Source organism: Thunnus maccoyii, chromosome 10 (genome assembly GCF_910596095.1).
Source record: "Thunnus maccoyii chromosome 10, fThuMac1.1, whole genome shotgun sequence".
Classification (NCBI taxonomy): domain Eukaryota; kingdom Metazoa; phylum Chordata; class Actinopteri; order Scombriformes; family Scombridae; genus Thunnus; species Thunnus maccoyii.
The window spans coordinates 6,570,553-6,586,936 of NC_056542.1; the positions used below are offsets into that span (position 1 = coordinate 6,570,553).

General features: G+C 39.4%; 1 protein-coding gene across 7 annotated transcripts in view; it reads left to right on the top strand.

Moving 5' to 3' along the window:
- The window catches only part of LOC121905173 (thrombospondin type-1 domain-containing protein 7A), a 189,914-nt gene that overhangs the window by 80,085 nt on the left and 93,445 nt on the right, over nucleotides 1-16,384 (top strand). For all 7 annotated transcript variants that reach the window (XR_006098369.1, XR_006098368.1, XR_006098372.1 and 4 more), the window contains one exon: nucleotides 14,596-15,430. Coding sequence is in view for 2 of the 7 variants with exons in the window: in XM_042423206.1 (XP_042279140.1) it covers nucleotides 14,613-15,430 (818 nt within the window). In the remaining 5 variants the exon portion in view is untranslated. The remainder of the gene's footprint in view (nucleotides 1-14,595; nucleotides 15,431-16,384) is intronic.

A 16,384-nucleotide genomic window follows, 5' to 3' on the forward strand; every position in this document is an offset into this window, starting at 1 on the left:
TAATTCAGCTATAAAAATTAAGTCCTTAACTTATTTTAATGCTGTAATTTTAGTCATCTGCATGGTGGAGTGCTCCCAGACATTCAGACCAGCAGGTTTACTGTGGTTAAAATTGCTGCTCATGTGCTGGTATTCAGTCTAATTGCTCTGATTAACAGCTCACTAGCATTCTGGTTAATGATACCGACTAAAGTGTGTTCAAACAAGAGCTGTTCCAATCACAAACATTCAAATAGATTTATGTGGAATTACTTTTCATATCACCAAATCTGCATCATCCCAAGTATTGTGTAATCAGTGAATACAACACAGCAACAGCGTGCAATGTCAAATTGCAACCCCGGATGCTTTACCATCTTTGATGTTGTTCAGATATTCTAATTACCTCTTACCAACAACATTATGAATTACAGCATTAATGTTATTTCAATATTTGCAGTCTAAAGGCAGAACTAGTCTTTCAATGCTTTGATCCAGAACCAGGTTATGTTTTTTATTTATTTCATCAAGGACTTTTTTTTTTTTCACATGTCCATTTAAATGCCAAATTCTGCCCCTTTGGCATCACTCCCATTTACCCAAGCTGTCTTTTGTGGTATAGGTGATTGTTAGAGGATTATGACATGATTTTAATTATATTGTTGTGTAATTCCAAGCTTTGTTGAAGCAGAAAACTGAAAATGTTCCAGTCCGAACACTTAGCTTGATATGAACTGCCTGTCTGGGAATACTTGAATCTCATTGTAGTTGAGCGTAACAATAAAATAATGAAACTGCTGATAGACTTTCTTAAAAGCAGCTTGTGTAAGCTTTTCTCTAACAATATTAGTGTTGAGTGAACAGTAATAATTACTATTGGTGTTATGTTCCACTGCATATCCCATGTGAAATGATTCTTATTGCCATATTTCATTATTTTCTCATCTTGTGCTTTATACACCACCTTACCAGTCCGCCAGAACAATTTCTATCAGTTATTAACAGGGATTTGAGTCTGATAGATTCCAAATTTGTCCAAATCAAAGCATGAAACAAACAACAATTGCGTACAATGCCTTTATTTGCACAGTTGTTTGTTTAATAGCATTTGAGTTCATGAACAGGACTCATTTCACACTGATATACTGTTGAAGCATATCCTACATTCACTATTTTTAAATGAGCTGATGTTTAATAGTGTTATCACAATGACTCCTGCCATTGCTGTGATTTACTGCATGTCCCCAGAGCTAATTTTAAACCCCTCGTTTTAGGAGGCAGGACTGCAGAGTATACCCACTCTAATAATACTTTCCTGTTGGATTGTGATGTAAAACGTGATGCATTGTGGGAGGTGGTAATCTAATCCCTGATGCTGGCACTCCTGAGGGTGGGAGATTTCGCCGTGTGATTGGAAAATTTATCTTAATAAAGTGACAGCTACATCATCAAACCACCACCCCTCCAACCCCCCCCCCGGAGCAACAATGGCACCTGCACAGAGCAACGCATGCAGATGCACTGCGGCACAAATGCACAGATACACAGAAAAACTACACCTGTAACCTGCGATCGCTAAGAAGTGCATCCCACACCAGTAATATGAAAGCACACAGCCTCGCTTCACGCTGCTTGCACTTTCCCCTTGCAGACAGTAAATTCATTCACAGATTGTCACTTCTCTTGCATCCCGCCATCAAGAAAATCCACACAGCATGAGCTTAATCCACAAAATACAAAAGATTATCCAACTACTACATGCACATTGCTGGATATTACTGTCAGAAGGGGATTTGGAATAGCAGATGTGAAAATGTAGATACACATCGTAGGGGGTCTTAAATACAGCCGGTTGACACAATAACACCTGCAGAATCTGATTCAGTAACCCTGCGACCTATTGTTGACTTAAGATTTATGTTAAAGGGTCAGTTCACCCATTATTAAAAAAAACAAACAGATTTTCTCACTTGTGTCTTGGGGAATCTGTCCATGTAGATACTTTTAGTCTTCATACTTCAGATTTGTCCTCACCCCAATTCAATAGAGGTGCAAGAACAGTATTTAACATTTACATTTAAAGAAATCAACAGCAACATAATTTCCCAGAGTATCCCTGTTAGAGTTTTTATGGGGACTCTCAAAGTAGTCCCAATGAAATCTGTTGACAGTGAGGTCTGTGGATTATCCAGAGTAAGTGGAGCATTGTGTCTGGAAACACACAATTCTGTTGAATTTTTCAAATGTAATTTTTTCAGAGCTTCCCAACTCCTTCCACCTCAATGATATTTTGGGTGAAAGCAGAAATCTCAGAGATGGATACCACTGGAGCTAAAGTGAGAAAAATAAGTTTGCTCAATTTATGCTCGAATTGTCACAGAAAGGTGTTCAATTCAACTCTGTGGTGGTTTGCAACCCTGACTGTTTAAGCACTTTTGGTATAACACAGATGGTTTTTCCAAAAGACACCATGGCAAGGTGAAAGGTGTTATTTCCCTTGATGATGTGTTGGAGGTGTGCTCATTCCTACAACCCCCATTAATAGCCTGTCATCTGCCGCTCTTCATTAAACCATCTCCCTGAGGCTGTTTCTTCTTGTAATGTCCCTGCGTTTTTACAACATTTTTTTTTTAACAATAGCTCTACTAACAAAGGTGAGCTAACTCATTAACAAATACATTACATTTCCTATATCTGCTTCACAATGAAAGCCTTACTATGGTTCAACGGCAGAAAATCAACAGCAGCGGGAAATTATTACTCCACTATGGTTGTAGGAAGTGATCAGTGAACAGTAAGGCTTATTTTTGAACGTACTAACACAACCAAAGGAGTGAAACTGAAATCCATATCACAAAGATTCAGTTAGGAGCTATAAAAGTACTGAGAGAGACTCTTGTGTGTTCAGTGAAGCAATTTAGTGCAATACACTGCTCTGGTTTGAGGGAGGAGACAGTTTCAGGTTGGCCGTGGTCGGTCCCGCTACCCTGCAGGGCCGCAACAGCGTGGGTCGGCAACGGGTTGGAAACGCATGTAATCAAGGCTTGCAGCTTGGCGGCATTAAAGCAAGCTACATCAGGCCCATGGAGAAAAAAAAAACGCCTTTGAGACCCGCTGCTACTTCATATACATAAAAGTGGGCGGTCAGGGGATGCAAAATTTCACACATTCAGTCCCACATCACAAAAATCAAACATCCTAAGCTTCACAAAATATTTTTTTCGGGAATATTGTTTTAGATTCCATTACATGGTACAGGTGTTCTTGATATTGTGTCCTGCCCCTGCACACCAGGGGTGGATATGGTATCATAAATTGCAGAAAAATGGATGTCAGATTGGAAGTCTGCTTTAGAAAGGGGGGGCTGCCTGGCTGACACCAAGCTTGAGCTCAGCGCTACAATATGTCATCATGCCTTTGTTGTTGTGTCTGTCCTCAGATAGCTGCAACCAGTCACATACATATTGCATGTTTGTGAGGCTGAGATGGAGATGAAATACCACACCCTGACTAGAAGAATACCATCCACTGATAAAACAAGCATCCCCGCTGTGTGCACTTCTCATTCTTTCTTTGGTTTTCTTGCTCGCAGTAAAACGCCTTGAATAGTCTGTGTCACTGCTGCTCTTGTAAAACCTGCCAGTGCAGCGTCTCACAGACCAGAGGCTTTCATCCTCAGGGCGGATCTACTGAGCTTCTGACACTCCCTGTGTGGCTCTGAAACTTCCCTCACCCCCCATTCCCTTACACCCCTTACCCTTTGCCAAACTATCATACTCCTTTAGGGGAGGCATCCATGGGCTTGTCAGCTCAGATTTGAGTCAACGAAAACCAAAGATATGAAGCTGCTCTTTCACCAGTGGTGGAGGAGTCAGGTTGTACTGGACGGCTCTCGGGTGTAAATGTGTTTATAATATTTGTATCACCTCACCGCAGAAAAAGAGCATTTTCATTTCTTGGTAAATAAAGATAAGACGGCATGCAGCAGTGTACACTCATATTTATTTTTACCTTGACAGTGACAGGTACGGCCACTTTGTTATTTGTTCTGTTTTCTCTTTGGTGCCTCTACTTAAAATGCAGAGGGTATGTTTCCCTGACACAGCCTTTAGGTGTATTTTAGGGACTTTGTTATTCTATTATATATATATTATATATATCATGATTTTTAGCTTCTGTTTGGAGGATCTTTAGAAAGCTCTTTGAATTTTATGCAAATTTAGCATCAAAATGATTAATTGTGATATAAGCCATTTGTTTTCCATCCAGTGCATGGGCATATTTTCCAAAGAGAACAAGAGAGTCATGCTCCCTGTCATATCAACAATAATTTCTTGTGTACCACCAGGCTTATTTAGAAGGAAAAAAAAAAACCCTCCCCTATCAGTGAGACTGGCTACTGTACATTATGACAAACACCAGCGCTGTAGCTGTTGACTCACTTTCTTTGAACAAACATGGCATGTTGAGTACAGAAGCAACACATAGGAAGCTCCCTTTCTTGTCCTTTTACTAAAGACCAGTGTTTTCTTGATTTGCATCCCCATTAGCCTCCACATTAGCACATTAGAATAAAGATGCAACAACGCAGTCAAAGCAAATGTCAACTAATGACAAACAACGCACTACAGTCAACAAACACCAAATAAATTGGAACAAATTGAACAACGGTTGTACCTGTAGACTGGGTGATGATGGAATTACATCCATGTTGGATGATGTGCCAGTGTGAGAAGTATTATGCTCGACTTCATATCCTGTCACAGACCTGCAATTAATGTTCGCCTTTTATTAACCATAAACACGATCGTTCCCCAACCTCAACCAAGTGTTTTTGTTAATCATAGTTAACTGGCCATAACCACGATTTTCCTCATTCCTTAGTTGCCGTGCACAGTAGCATTGATATGATATTGTCTAAACAATTAAGTGTTACTAATTAAGAGTTAATTTAGGTGATTTAAGTTTTGTCACTTGCAATTAAACTCAATTAGATTATTTTTAAGTGACTTTCTATGTTTATTTTTTTCATATCATAACATGTCAATAGTAGAAAAAGATGTATAAATATTGTAATATTCAAAAAAACTAAGTGTAGTTACTTATCTGGCTATCTTTTAAAGTCCTTTAAAGTTTTCTCCATCTGCTAGTTACTATGAGGATTGGAAAAACCTGTGAAGTAGGAACAATTTTTCCTCATTGGTTTGAAGTTGGCAGGCATTAATTGTGAAAACAAGATGTTGCATATTCCCATACACCTATCACAATTTCACAATATTTAAATCAAAATCCAGTGACAGTTGTGTGGTTATTTGATTATACCCACACAGACCCGATAAAGCAGATTATCAGATTTAGAGTGTTAAATTGTTTTTTTTTTTTTCTGAACTTATACTTCCTGTATGAAACCAAGTTTTAAGGGGCTTTAAAGTGCTATGTAAATGACTGTGTGTTTTAAAAAGTTGGTTCTGGGCTTAGGAAGAAGAAATGTTTGCCCACATTTCGAGAGGAATATGAACTGTATGTGTTAGGCGTGTATGTTCCACACAAGCTGACGTTAATACCTGAAAATATGCGGTAGCCTTGCCAATGAATACTAGCAAGCTGGAGTGGCGTTAAGCTTCGAGTGGGAGTCATGATATTCAGTTATGCATATTAATAATACTGGTACGGTATGGATATTGAAGTGCAAGTGGGCTCTTGTGAATCTTTTTAGAGCAGGAGAGTAGAGGACACATTGATATGTTGGAAGAGTGATGTTTCTAACATAATTACTGTTGTTATAGTTTTTTTTTTTGTTCTCAGGAATGTCAAGGTTACCTGGTTTGCTTTGGAGGGAAATTAGATATTTTTACTGGAGCGTGTATGTGCAGTGATGCGTTCTGTTGACATTGTTTACAGGCTATTTTAACTTTTGCACTCAGCTCTTTGTTTGCACGTAGATTTAACAGTCAGGTGTTTGTCATTTATCAGGCTGATGGGGGAATATGAAAGTCTATAATGGAAAATAATGGATTCTACTGGTTCGCTTCTGAATTTTACAGCATCTGACAGTCTTGACTTTGTTCCTGACAGACCTAAACACAGACCATTGCCTTTGACTTGTGGGAGTCTGTGCGTATTAGACACCGACAGTTTAAATTGTGAAGCAAGAAAGGCTCGTCTGAATCCAGACACTATCTTGTCACCGTTGTTGCGATGACAAATGAAGACGTAGCGTTAGAAGGTATTTCACTCTGGCTCGGTGCCTGGTCCTGACCCCTTTGACTCAAAGACTTTGGAAGATTTCTTTCATGCTTGCCATTAGCAATATCATCACTACCGAGTATGTGGGTGTTTGTTAGGATTGGAGAAATTTATCTTGTCACTTCTCCGTCCTCTGGGGGTGTTTATGAGCTAACAGAGAAAAAAAACACACAACCTATCTGGAAACAACAAGAACAACAAGCTAGTCTTCCAGTTCTGATTCTCACTTTTGGCTTCTTCCACCGCTTGTTATGTTTTTCTGTTTCAGCTGAATTCCAGGTGCTTCAAAACTTAATGATGCAGTTCACACTCACTTGTGAATGTGCTAACTTGGAACAAATATAATTTAACACTGAAAGATGAGCTAATTTTGACTAATGCACCAGAGGCCAGATGAATAAACGATGCGTATGTTTAGCAATCTATACATCAATTACTGTAAAATGCCAATCAAAGGCTCATTTATAACCTTAATATATGAATTGCTTTCTTTTAATACTATATATTATTGTGACACCCTGTAAAGTCGGTTTCGATATGAGTGCCACAAACTAATCATTGATTAAATATCTGACATTTAAAAATATTGATGAGGGACAGGTCCATGTAATGAATTAATGTTATTGACACTATAAATAGCCACGCTTCTTCTATACCGTTTGTTTCACTGACAGGGGTAAAGACAGGTGGAGGGGGAAGCAAACTGATATGAAAATGGCTGATTAATGGCGTGTCTTCATCAATTTATGTCTAATCATGGGAATGGAGTGAAGGCTAGTGCACGTTAGTTCTGACATTCATAAAACAGAGCCATACACATGCACGTCTCTATAAATCTGACGAAAAATAATGCAAATGCATATTTCTGGCTTTGTGCATACACACAGATAATTTTCTGCTCATTACACCAGCATCTTTTAGCTTTAGCGGATGGTAACTCACACGACTAATTTCAAATGAATACAGTGTATGAAGATCAATCTTGATGGCTAAATGATGCTTGAGTGATATGAATTCACACCGCCAGTTCAATTAATGCATTTTCATATTCATAATCATCAGTATTCACATTAAAAAAACAAATCAGCCACAATCAGTTAGTAAGTGACTGCAGCAAACCGTTGCTATTATCAAGCTGTAATATGGAGAATGTGCACATACACAGATACACAAAGATAAAAAATGGAGAAGACTATTTAACATTGTCTGACTTGTTGAAATGCTTGCCCTGCAGTTACGTACGGTATTTTGTGGCGGATGTGATGAATAAAGAGTCATCAAAGAAGCTCCTTCAATCCGTGCAAAGCAGAATTGTGGTATTACAGCCAATGAAATTTAGATCAAGTGTGAGGGGAGAGCTCGAGTCAATGTGGCTTAGTGCCACGGAGCCCAGGGCACCGATCACACTAAATCGAGGCCAGGGTTAACAATCATCCATGAATGCTAAGCTGCTCAAAGTATTCCTTCAGATGTTAAGTATTAGCCCCTGGTCCTTTTTCCTTTCTCCTTTAACTTTTGCTCTTTTCCCCGCTAACCCCTGATGCACACTGTGGCCCATTAAACTAAAAGGCTAATGTCCATCTGGTGCTAAATAGTAATCTTTTGACTGAGCTCCATAAGGAATAGCATGATGTGAATAGCAACATTTTCTGTCTGGGAATAGTATTTATAGCTGGCTGTTTGCTCTTTAAACACAGTAACAATGCACAGTTGGCCCTCGCCTCATGCACACCAGATTTGTTTTGTAGCTCTTGGCAAACAAATGCTCTGCTGAGCTTAATGTGACTCAACATGGCAAGCTCAATGTGGTAATACTTATTTCTCCCAAAGGCTACGCAAACATGCAATTATCACACTGTAGTTCATATGGTTCATCTTGTCAAAACTGTGAAGCTAAATAGAGAGTCGAACACTAACAAACTCAATCTGAAGCTGCCTTTTTTAACAACTCAAACAACAGGCGGGGAGTATTTTAAACACTGTGGTCAGTTTTTGAACCAAAGAAAGATTATATAATCAGACTAATCAGACTGTTGCTGTAGAGCTGATGGATCAGTTTTCAGGCCGGTTTACATGATATTTAAGACGCCATTCAAATTCTATGAATCACGACAGAAGCCTCACTCTAGAGCATTTTGATGATTCGTTCAGGCTTTTATGGACCTTAAAATATGATCAAAACACTTTGTTTGTTAGCAGCCACATCCATAAAATAAATATAGACATCCGTTAAAATCAAACCTCTGTAAAATCATCTTTCTAAGCCGTGATTCAATCTGACAAGTTGACTGAACTCATTCTCCTGTACAAGAAGTGTGTGGGAGAGGCGATCCTTAGAGACATGAGGCTTACACAATATATACATTAACTCACTCTTACCTTTCAGTCTGCTGCCGCTTCTCAATACTTGACAAGAAATATATACACTTTGATCATAAGCAGTAGGAGTTTTGACAGTGTTCAGCTGCAGCTACATTTCCACATTTCTCACTGACCCCGCAGTGCTTCTCAAAAAAAATTTCATTTTACTGATGATGGCGAACCAGCTCATATTTCATTTGACCTCTCTCCATATAATTATAAATGACAGACAGACTACCTGGACTGATTCGATTCAAGACACATCTACCGCCGGCCAGCCAGTTGAGATGATCCTGAGATGAACCCTGACCCGGCGCAGAGAGAGAGGTCCCTTCTTTGAGTGTGAGATGTGTGGATTTTTTAGAAATAATAAACAAACACAAGCAGGGAGAGAACGACACAGTGACCCATTCATTAGTGAAGCTGACCCTGCAGGGACAAAGACGCTGTTCATTAAATAGACACTCGAGGCCCAGTCAGAGATCAGACTCTCACCCCGACTGTGAGGATATTAAACTCCACATATTGTTCAAAGGAAAGATTCCCAGTGTGTGTCCCGGAGACTCCCAGAGGGACCTGTATAAGGCTCTGGGGGACCTCGAGTAAAACAAAGAATAGCTGATTTTATTATAATTGCAGGTTAGTTAGCTGAGAATGCCTGAAGAACTTTTCTTTTCTTTTCTTTTTGGTGACTTTTCAGTTTTGTTTTTTTTTTCATCTTCATTAACACCTCAAGGTCCCCTGGAAACTGATTGAGCACTTGGCTTTAAAAGAAAGAAAATGTTCTGTCTAAACTTGCAGTTCAGTGAGCTCATTATGAGAGGAAAGAAGAAGTGAAAGAAGAAGTGTCAACAAGAATATAATACCATATGACCCAAAGCTTATAATACTGGGTTCTATAATGAGTGGACTATGATTATAATTACATTTCTATATTACAATGAATAATACTAATAATATTTGAAGGTTTGGTCATGATAAATGAACGAATGATTAGTTTGATGTATACTGTAATTATCAGATTATTTATTTAGCATAGAGTTCCCAATTAAATAATATATATTATGCTGTCTGCCTGTTTTCTTCCTACTTTATACATTTATTGTCAGAACAAGTCATCTGGCTAAATGCACTATTTACTACCCGCTGCTTAGTCAGTTATCTTTTACCATGCTACTGTATTGTGACAGCTAATACAGCACAAACACACGCTCGTCGACAGAGGTCACTGCTCCAGACATGCATGAATTTTTAATTTGCCTTTTAAAGCACATTTTCTATTCGTCTGAGGGCAAACATTTGAATAACTCCGACTCCGAAGCTGTAGCCTCTCTAATGATTTACTATATTAAATGTTTCAGATACTCACTTTTAAGTGGACTGTCTAGTTTTTAGATGTATTGTCAGAGGAGTTTCACTAAGTTTTAATGCTGTGTCGCATAATTCTACTGTAGCAGGCAGCTGTTTCCAGAGAAAAAGCTCCACAGTACACTCAGCACCAAACGGCAAACAGACACAATTAGCATCTAGCTGGTGAACATAGTGCAGCATTTAGCAGCTAAAGAGCCACATATTTCCCTCAGGAGTTGGTAGAGAGCAAAAAAAAGGAGCTAAAAGAGAGTGAATATTGGACTTTCATTCAGCAGGTGGACAGAAACACGACTCCGAATGAATGATAATGTTGTTTCTGTAACTGCTGGATGTTTAAATAAGCAATTGCTTGCTAACAAATTCGCCACATGTTGTGTTGACAATTTGTTTCTGCTGCCCTCGGTTTGATTACACTTCACTATACGAGTGCAGTGCCCGTTCAAAACATGCCTGTTCGGAACAGGCAGATTGTTTGGCCTCCGGCTGCTACTTCAACACATAGAAAAATGAACAGTTGATGTGAGGTGTGAATGAGTATATACACCGACAACATGACAGAAACTAACATTCTATACACAGATGTTATAAATAATAAGTACATAAATGTGTTTTTCTCATTTCAAGTAGCCTAAAACAAGGGACTCAATTAAAAATAAAATAATGTGCATCCTAAAATAAAGTGGATTGATCATTTTGGGTTATATTAGATTATACTGGGATCTTTTGTGGATGACCTATGCTCAACCATGTACCTGAATGCCTCCTGTGTAGACACAACGGTTCATTCACTGCTGCTGCTGCTGTTAATCTGCTAACGTGCTGCTCACGCTATGTTTGCTCAAAAGATTTGTGCTTTGTCCGTAGTGGTGCTACACAATCGCCACAGTCACAGAGGTGTGGAAGTATTTCCTTTGTTTTATGCGCATAACTACAGTCATTGTGTAGTGCTTCCAAAATGCAGGCAACCTTCGCTGAACAATGTACCTGTAACGTGCTAAACGTGCTGCTAACACTACGCTTTCTGTCTAGACATGGAGTAAGAGTGTCCATTCTTCTTTTCTCTTTTTAGAGCAGCTTTCTCTGACTCGTATCACGTCTCGTCTCTGGTCTCTCCCTGCTAGAGTCAGTCGGCAGAGCCCTGAAACTCCGCAATGCCCCTGCACAGAGCGGAACGGCACACTGATCGCTGGTGTATTCAAATTTATTAATATTAAACACATCGCCTGTCCAAATTAAGCCAAATTCAACACTGCACTCCCTTTGCTCCCTAGCAATGCACCCGCCAAGTCTGGAGTCAATCGAATGAACGGTTCAAGAGATACGCGGAGGACATACAGACACACAGACACACAGACAAACAGACAGAGATTCCTTCCATTAGTAGATAGATGGCATCTGATGTTTAGTAGACTGACAGTAATTGATATTTCTGCAAATACTTTCTGCTTAACATGTGATAAATGGAGGTGAAACAGAGTTTGTTGTCAGAATATCAAATAATGCTGTCAGACTGCATGCAATATTGAAAGGTTTCGCTGTAGGCTACAAGGGATAGGTGTTGATTTACATTTGGAGAAGGAAGTTTCAATTTTGTGTGTTAATAGTGGGGGCAAAACATGTTAGCAGCTGCAAAGATATGACATAACATAATATATCATGTAGGGTATTAGAAACAGAATGAGATACAGTAAATGTTTAAAAAGGACAAGATACAGCACAGACCAGACTTCTACTGTGCTTGCTTAGAATGGGATATTGTGGTCTTTTTTTTTTTTTTTTTTTTTTTTAAGAACCAGTTTTATTCCACTTTTCTGAGCTAGAGGAGTGCTGGGTGTAAGGCCTGTGCTTGAAAATTGTCTTAGGGAAGATAACTTCTATCTGGGATGGATTAGATTTGGGTGGGAGCTGTTTTATTTGGTACCGGGGCACCTGTCTGATTCTACTGAATACTCTCAGATTTTAGACAAGCGTTTCCACCACTGCATTTTCTTTCTATGCCTGAAAACTCAATATCAGCCCTCCAGATAACATTCACTGTCTTTATCAGTTTTTTATTGGGAAGATAAAACTTCCAAGTCACCTTTTTCTATTATAGGAATAAAAATAAACATCACATAGATTTTATGGACTCAGACAAACAGCTAAGAGGATTTGTCTCTAGAATACTAAATGTACTTTTCACCTTTTGAATGTTTTGTGCTTCGTACCGCAATTTCTTAAAAGCTACCTATGCAAAATATACAGAAGCATGATGTGATCTGTAGCTACAGATGCCTGGCAGACTCAACAAATCACTTGATGATCGGACATGATCTAGTGTGTTGATTGAGAGGGGAATAAACTGGCCATTTAGAAAATGCTTTGAAGCTCCTGTGAACGCTGCATCATGTTGTCTGAAGACAGATCCTGTCAGCTGTATCAGCAGCTGAGATCAAAGACAAGGCTACAAGCAGCCTCATCAGAGGCAATCATAGTTGGAAATGTGCCCCTGATTTTCTGCCAGGCATGATTTTTTAACTCTACATGTACGTGGGTCAACATGAGTCGTCCTCACCCTGACCAGCTCACCTCCCACTCACGGTCAAATCAGCCCCAGACCACATGCTTAAACAATCAATTACCTAAGAGGTTAGTGTGAGGTTAAATGTGAAGCTGCCCAATTAGTTTGATTCCTTCTCCCTTGTAGTATCAATAGCCTTCGGATAACACGGTGAGAGTACAGTCACCCTGTGTTAATTAGGTTTTTCAACTTGCTTTGAGTACCAGCTGAGTTGGGTTGACTGGGTGAAAACAGTTTCCATGGTTTCAGCTAAGTTTTCTATGTGGAGAAATACTAAATTAGGCCCTATTTTTTTTTTTCTATTTCATTCCATACAGAAGTTATACAGAGAAAACCAGAAGGAGTGTGACTAAAAGCTTAAATGTGATAAAATAAGAGTGTGCACATCCTATTGTGTGGAAGCTGTTCTTTGTCTCAATGTGTAATGTTATATATCTGGCACCTGCAGCAGTCAAGTTATGTAGTCAAGTGAGCAATGCAGATATTTGCTTTTTTTATACCATAGTAGTATATCTAAAGGAGCAATAAATAAACACAAAATGCAATATCTGCACTCGGGTTGGGTTGTTGATGAATATAGCAATAAATAATTTGGGGACGATGTTATTAACTGTCAACAGATCCCAATGAAAAGACCAAATCTATCAATACTTTCTGACTTCCCTGCCCTGTCTTTTGCACTCAGTCCTAATTAAGACCAGCTCAGACATATATATATTTTTATTTTTAAATAAGGCTGAGTCACTTGCTAAAGTTGTTGGACACTGTAGTTTTTTTGCATACAGGAGGAAATTATGCATCCACTGCTACACATTTATCACATTTATATGCATTTGATCCACAAGTGAGAGCAAGTCAAAATAAACTATATTTATAAAATAATGAAGGAACATGTCACTCAGTGCAACGCTGTCAATCACTGATGTGTTTTTAATTATTTTGTGGACAACAAAGGGAGGTCTATCAGACTTTTGCTACACAGGAAATAGTGTATGTGTTAAGAGAAGCAATGCATTGTTGTTTTTTTGGTCTTTTCATAGGATGTGTTGACAATAAGATAAACATTTAATATCACCGTCCTTATCCTTCAAGGCTAAAAAGCTCTATTCTCAAGCCATACAAAATGGCAAAGTATTGCTAGTATTTTTTTTTTTTAATGTTAAAAAAAATATGATCATGTATTATTATGTAGGATTTTATGATCAGCTTTTTGCTACACTGGTCCTGTTTAGTGGATTTTTATTGTTTACTGTTGAATCTCTATTGTAATTAGTGAGAGGGGATATAGGGAACGCTGTGCCAGAGACTTGTGGAAAGAGAAACATGTTTTATTGATGTTTGCGGTGATTCCTGCTGGGTGGCAATAGAATTTGATAAATACCACAGATTACTCAAGGCCCCTTTAAATTGGCTTTCAGACACTTTGCTTTGATCACCTATAATCTGCACTGTTGCACATTGTATTTGCATTGCCTAATCATTCCTTCCCACCCCTGAGGCACTCAGACAGACTTTACTGTGTCATCCTTGAAGATCTTTCCTTTATATGCTTCTCCTCAAATGACAACACGTTTAAGGAAAACCCGTCTCCATCTTGCTAAAGCACTTGAGTGCAGACGTACTAATTAATCCTTACAAATAGATTGCAGTTTTAAGGGCACATAAGACTTTTCAAACGTGTCATTAGTCTCCATTGATTGATGGATGATTGATCTTTACTAATGGAATAACAGGATGGTTGTTAATTCTGCTCTTCCAATCAATTCAGAGCCTGTGTAATTATGCCTTGTTTTATTTTTAAATGATCCATAACCAAATAATACACCTATATAATGTAATCTCTCAATTTATCCAATCTGAAACGCATCATTACTCTGATTTCCTCCTGGAGAGTAAAACTAAGATAATTGCAGTGAGCAGTATCTTGATCATGTTTTGTCATATCATAATGGAATTTCCTCTTGAGGCTTCTTACATTACAACTGTCTTTTTTTTGGAGTTACATCTGAAGCAGAAAGGTTTATTGTTTCACACAGTATGTTTCATATTGTAATTTCAGCCTTTTTACTGTTTTCCAGGTCCATGGGGAAGATGTATGGGCAGCGACTGTGGCCCAGGTGGCAGCCAAAGCCGAGCAGTCTGGTGTGCCCATGTGGAAGGCTGGACGACACTTCACACCAACTGTGACCAGGGCCAGCGTCCCTCCAACCAGAGAAACTGTTTCCGTGTGTGTGATTGGCACAAAGACCTTTATGACTGGAAACTGGGTGCCTGGAATGAGTGCGTGCCAGTGTCAGCAAGGACCTTTGGGGCCCAACGGCCGTTCCCATGCAGTGGAGGCGAAGAGGGCATTCAGACCCGGGAGGTGGACTGCACACTCAAGTCAGACGGTATTCCAGCAGAGGATGCCATCTGTGAATACTTTGAGCCCAAGCCTCGCCTGGAGCAGGCATGTTTGATCCCTTGCCCCCAGGATTGTGTGGTTTCTGAGTATTCTCCATGGACCTCCTGTTCCAAAACGTGTGGAACAGGCCTCCGGAACAGGGTCCGTAGCGTCCTGGTTCCTCCACTTTTTGGAGGCGCTGTCTGCCCCAACCTAACTGAGTTCCAGTCTTGTAAACCTGGGCCTTGCACAGGTCCAGAGGGCATGTACAGTCTCAGAATCGGTCCCTGGAGCCCTTGTGCCCTCCCACAGACTCGGCCAGCACGCCAAGCCAAACGCAGGAAAGGTAAAGGTCAGGGCCTCAGAGAGAGAGCAGGAGTCAAAGACCCCGAGACCAGGGAGCTTATCCAGAAGAAACGGACCAGGAACCGCCTTAACCGGCAAGAGAGTCCATTCTGGGACATCCAGGTGGGCTACCAGACTCGGGAGGTGACCTGCATTCATAGGAATGGGAGCGCTGCGGGACGCATGTGAGTGGCAACATTTTTATGTTAATGTGACAGTAAAGTTCATGTTTTTTTTTCCTCAGCACTATTATCTACTCCTTTAATTGTCTTTCTAAGGCACCAGTGAAATATCTGTCTGAATGATAGCTTAATAATGGAACGATAAACAATGATAAACAGCTTTTGTTTGTCATTTCTTTAAAAAAGGCAATTATCTACTGTATTACATGCCAGTACCAGTCAAAGGTTTGGACACACTTTCTCATTCAAGTTAGTGGGAGGGTGTGTCCAAACTTTTGACTGGTACTGTATGTTTGTCCATATAACAAAGTATTTATCTTCAGTATATACATCTATTTATTTTGTCAGTAACTAAACTGCTCCTCGTGTTTCCATTTCCACCTTTGATGTTTAGGTGTGCTGGTCTGTTACTGTTCTAACAGCTAAACATGATGCCGAATTTGTCCTCCTGAAAGTTTCTCCTTCTCCCTGTCAGGAAGTGACATGGAGCAGGATGTTTATCGGTTGTGTCTTTGTCACTGCTGTGCTGTCAGAGCAATGAGGCGCAACTGCCACAGTGCATTTGATGTCAACTTCCTGGGATGGAAGTGGCAAAGAAACTCATTTTATGACATGAGATCAATCTTTGCCACAACTTTGTGTGACACTTTTCAAAATGAGGCAATTTTCTGGGTTTTGTTCTCTTGGTTTTTGGACGGATGTGTAATAATACATTCCAAGAAAAAGTGAACAAATCACGCGTCACTCAAAATGTCAAAAATGCGTTTGCTTTCTAAGCAACAAAAGTCAAATTGCTGCAGTAAAACTTTTAAAATAAATAGCAATGGAGAGGATTGTTTTCTGTATCTTAAAGGTGAAGGTTAGAGTTTCTAGTGATGTTAAAGGCTCAGTTCAACCAAATCAGACAATATGCAGATAGTTTCAGTCAGGTGTTACAACATTTTAAGATAGAAGTTG